General features: G+C 51.1%; 1 protein-coding gene across 1 annotated transcript; it reads right to left on the bottom strand.

The window, feature by feature from the left end:
• Window positions 1-402: 402 nt before the first annotated feature.
• On the bottom strand, window positions 403-3,768 carry CCL22 (chemokine (C-C motif) ligand 22). The gene is made up of 3 exons (XM_006897128.1): window positions 3,696-3,768; window positions 2,428-2,551; window positions 403-487 (listed from the first exon to the last, which is right to left on the bottom strand). The coding sequence occupies exons 1-3, from the start codon at window positions 3,766-3,768 to the stop codon at window positions 403-405; spliced, it is 282 nt and encodes a 93-aa protein (XP_006897190.1).
• Between the last annotated feature and the right edge of the window lie 1,075 nt (window positions 3,769-4,843).

Raw genomic sequence — 4,843 nt, 5'->3', positions numbered from 1 at the left:
AGGCATAAGTTTGGAGAATAGTGAGTCCAACATGCATGAAGGGAAGAGGGTTGAGGCTGGAGACAGGGATGGGCCCAGAGGTGCTGAGTGCAGGAGCTCTGACTTCAAGCCTCAGCACTGAGCGTCCAAGGGAGGGTTTGAAGCAAGGGAGTGTCTGACCAGGATAGTGGGCTCTGTGGCTGCTGCAAAGCAGAGGCGAGGCGGGATGGCTTGGAGGGCACGCATGGAGGGGCAGGGTGGAGACTTGATTGGAAGTGGTGGCCGCAGGCATGGAGATTGGTGAACACAGAAACCTTGGCATTAAACTTGGATTTGGTGAGCAGCTGTCAATGGTGGGAAGGCTGGGTGCCATGAGCCATCCCGAAGGAGCCACAGCCGTGGTCTGATGGAACAAGACTCTCCTTATTTGCTCAGCTTTTGGAGAATCTTCTTCACCCAGGACAGCCTGGGGTCAGCACAGATCTCCCTGTCCTTGATGGTTTTCAGGCTGGAAAAGAGGTGGATAGCAAAGCAGCTTTAGCATGCAGCATAGATAGCACACATCCCCGGGAGCTTGGCATTTACAAATCACCTGCTGTGTGTAGGCTCCAACATTCATGAGTCACCTACTATATACAGTCATTGACTAAAGAGCAAACACTTTCCAATCCCTCAACTTCTTCCTTTGAGTGTCAGGTCAAGTCATGGAACAGAATTCCCCAAAGTCTAAAAACAGTCCTTGACATTGCTTAAGGAGAGAGTAATTGGTAGTGACCATGAGCAGGGACTTTGGAGGCAATCTCTCTAGGTTCAAATCCTAGCACTGCCACTTGCTAGCTGTGCAATCCAGGGCAAGTCATTGAACTTCTCTGAGCCTCAGTTTCTGAGGAGGTGATAAATATAGTCTGAATTCATAGGGCTTTGATGTCAAATTAATGTGTCTCTATTCCTAGAAATCAAAGTACTCAGAACAGTGTTCAGCACAGGGCAGGCTCGTCTGGCCTGAGCCCTTTACATGGGTTTGCTTTACCAACTCTTATAGCAACTCTATGAGGCATTATTATTCTTCTACCCATTTTACAGCTAAGTAAACTGTAACCTCAGGAGAGAAAACCAATTTGCTTGAGTGTCCGAGCTGGTAAGATGTGACTGCACCATGCATATGGTGAACTGCGCAGCACACCCATCCAGGCCCCTCTGAGCACCTGCCCTGGCCCACACTGCAGCAAGCACCTGGCCAGGCCCTTGGTGGGATAGGAGTGGGGAGCACATTCCCTACCCGGTGAGGGCATGAATGAGTTTAGGACTGCTGGTGGGCCAGAGATCTCCCTCAACCCCACCTTCCTTCCTGGGGATTCCTGTCTCTTCTGCACCAACAAAGAGAAACAAAGAAGGCAGCAAAGTTGAGTTCCACCACGTGGGCTGCCTTCCAAAATTGCCGGTGAGCTCCGCCATGTGGGCTGCCTTCTGCAGTTGCTATGTGGCACCGAGCCGGGTTTGACCCCTCCCTCTCTCTCAGACTCCTCATTCTCCCCACTGTCTGTCACATTCTTTCCAGAGTTCCTGCCAGTTCAGACCCCAATGATCACGGCCCAGGCACCCGCTTATGTTTGAGGCATTGAGAGTTACACTTTCCAACTACTGTTACCCCAAAGCCAAGAGCCCCCAAACCTTTCTGTGCAGGTTTCCTCCCTGCAGAGGGTTGCCTCCAAGATTCACTGGGTTAGTGGACCGAGATCAAGTGTTTACAACAGTGCTTGGCACTCTAACAAAATAAAAATAAACAAAAGTTGCTACTTCCATTATACAGATGGGGAAAACCAAGGTTGAGCTCAAAGGACGTGAACCCTGGAAGGGCTTCCAGCTTTCGCCTTTTTTCCTATTCACCTGCCGATCCTTCTCTGGGGATGGAGTTGGCAGTGAGAAGGAAAATGACAAGGAGTGGAGGACGAAGGAGTTGAAGGAGCCTCTAATAGTTGGCTCTGAGCATTATTAAACAAGGTAACGGAGGTCAAGCCCTCAGCACAGCGCCTGAGCACACAGAAGTCGGCTCTTAGCATTGTTCTCCTTTGAAAAGCAGCCAGGCAGGACCCACAATGCCTCGGAAGAGCTCATCTTCACGGACTAAAGAGCCGTAGTCATGGTGCCCATTACCTGCACTAGCTCAAGCACCTGACCATTCAGGTCTATGTTCTCAGGACCTGGCCCATTGCCTGGCACGTAGCAGGTGCTAGATAAGACATATTGAATGACCACATTATTTTTGTTTGTGATATGCTCAAATTGGAGCTAAGCCATTCACTCCAGCCAAACCCTCCAGGGTGGCATCTGGACTTTCAAGATTCAACCCACCATCCCTGACTCAACCCCACCTAGCTGTACCTGGACCATCCTGGGCCACAGGTGCCAGGCCCCACCAAAGCCCTGATTCCCAAGCTGCCTACTCACACTACACCAGGCATCCGGCAGGATTCTGAAGTCCAGAAGAAATCTTTCACCATGCGCACGGGCACGGGGTAACGAATATGGCTCCGGCAGCAGATGCTGTCCTCCACATTGGCTCCGTAAGGGCCTGGGGAGAGGGGGATGGTGAGGACCCACAAAGTAGGGTACAGGGGTCATCCTCAGGCCCAACTCCAGCCCCGACCTCCTCCTTCTCCAGGGAGAAGACAACTTTTCTGTTTTCCTCTGGACAGTTGGTATCTGGAAGATTTGGGGTCCTCAAAGATCTTACCCGCAGGCCCTCTGTGAAACCACTAAAGGACCAATGTCATTACTCCAAGATGGTCAACTCAAGAGCATGAGACTCATTCCAACTGATATCAATGGTGCTCTGAGCTTCTAGATGAGATTCCAAGCCTGTGGGCTGGATGGAGCTTCCCAACCTCACTATTCAAAGGGTGTCCCTGGTACCAGCATCATCAGTACCACCTCCTTCACTCTGCAGATGGGTGGGAGGCTGGACTGAGTCCAGCGAGGGAAGGACAGACTCAAGGTCACAAGGCCATGGCAGAGCCAACACCAGGGTTCAGATGACTTGTGGTCACACAGTTGATGGTCTGAGTCTTGCTTGGCCTGAAGTAACTGGGCCACAAGGGCAAGTTAAACAATATCTGTAAAGCCCAACTTTCTCTCTCGGAACAAGGAGATAATCAGAGCTCTCCCACTTTATGAAATCCTTAATGCAGGGAAGACTTTCAGGAAACCCAATAACTGTGAGCAATTATTATTGAGGTTTACCTGACTCCCAGTCCGGTGTTCTTCCCCTTACCCAGGCCGGGGCAGGAGAGCTTGTATCAGGTAAAGAGAAGTTAGGAACCCAGTGGTGAATGTAGGTTCTGGAGCAAAGATGGCGTGAAGGGAGCAGGCCCAGCCTTCCAATGGAAAAGCCTGTTTCCTAACTCCTGCCTTTCCCCATTCCAGTCAGCCCAGCCTTCTGGTTCACCTTCCACACCTCAACACTCCTACACTCTAGTTCTCTGAGGTAGAGGTTCCCCGGGTCCTAGCTACCACAGCCCTCGAATTCAGCTGGAGTAATTGCTAGAATTCAAATCTCAAGGTCACCCATTTAGCAGATGTCTGAACTAAACCCCAAAGAAGAAATGTTAAGTGAGTCTAAGACCACCACAGGCCGAATGGAGTCTTCCGCTCTCAGTCCACGATCTGTGGACCACGTGAGGGGAAAGCCCAGCGTCTGACCCTCTTCCCAGCCTCACCTGCATCAGTGCCCTGAAGTGCCACCGCCAGCAGGATGAGAACGGCCAAGAGTGGAGCCTGCAGGTTGGCCATGCTCCTGTCCTGAATGCCCCAGCCCAGATGTCTGCAGTCACTGGAGGTCAGCAAGGTCCACTATATAAGGACTAGCTCCACCCACAAGTATCAGACACTCTTAGTCACCGGTGAGCCCAGAATCTCTGACATTCAAATTTGAAAGGAGAACTCTCGCTTCCTCCAAACTAGAGGAAATTCTCTGTGGCCAGGAGCCCACTCAGAGGGGACCCTCCCCAAGCCTAGCCTCTTCAACGAAACTCTATGAACTTACAAAAATTCCCTCCCAGCTGAGTTCCCGGGGGACCCATGATCCCCAGGGTCTGGATCAAGGTGTGGTTTTGGCTACACTGGTTTTGGCATGTCTCTGGGACTCACTTTATCTACTTGGAAATCAGAGAGCTAGATGGTCTCCCCAGCAAACCTATTTATCTCAGGAATTGTTTGCAAATCAAATGAAGGTGTGGATAGAGGTTGCCAGCTGTACATCTTCACCTGAAATTGACGCCAGCTTATACCTTCAGAGGGGCAGGCGCCTGAACCCCTCAGCTTTCTCTCTCTGTCTCATCATCACCAGCCTCTTGTGGGGTTTCTCACAGCTTCTCAAATAGAGTAGCTGATGTTCCACTCAGTAGTTTGCAAAGATCTTCCATGTGTATTCTTGTATTCCATTCATCCTCCTTCCTTTCCAGCTGCCACTGGGCTCCCCTTCACATCCCCCTTCTAAATCTATAACTATCTCTACGATTCTCCTTCTTGAAAACTTGATGGCTCTCTCCCCTTATCACCATCCTCACTGCTTCCACCCAGCCAAGCCGTGTCCATCCCAGGTTGGATGCCGGTCCCTCCCATCCCCTCTCCACCTGCTGCAGTCGGAGCGAGATGTCCAGACTCAAAGCTGCACGTGTGTCTTTCCTGCTTCTCCAAAGCCTGCTGTGGCTCTCACTAAACAGAGCCCCAGATCCTGACTGTACCCTCAAAGTCCCCGTTCAAGACGCGCATCTGACTCCCCACACTACCACACAGAACACACAGTTCCTCAAAGAGCTTGGCTGGTCTGTTCATGGCGACAAATGTCTTTTCCAATCCTTTACCA

This window comes from Elephantulus edwardii, unplaced genomic scaffold (genome assembly GCF_000299155.1).
Source record: "Elephantulus edwardii isolate Elephantulus edwardi_28Jun2011 unplaced genomic scaffold, EleEdw1.0 scaffold00201, whole genome shotgun sequence".
NCBI classification, from domain to species: domain Eukaryota; kingdom Metazoa; phylum Chordata; class Mammalia; order Macroscelidea; family Macroscelididae; genus Elephantulus; species Elephantulus edwardii.
This window is presented reverse-complemented; position numbering and strand designations above follow the sequence as displayed.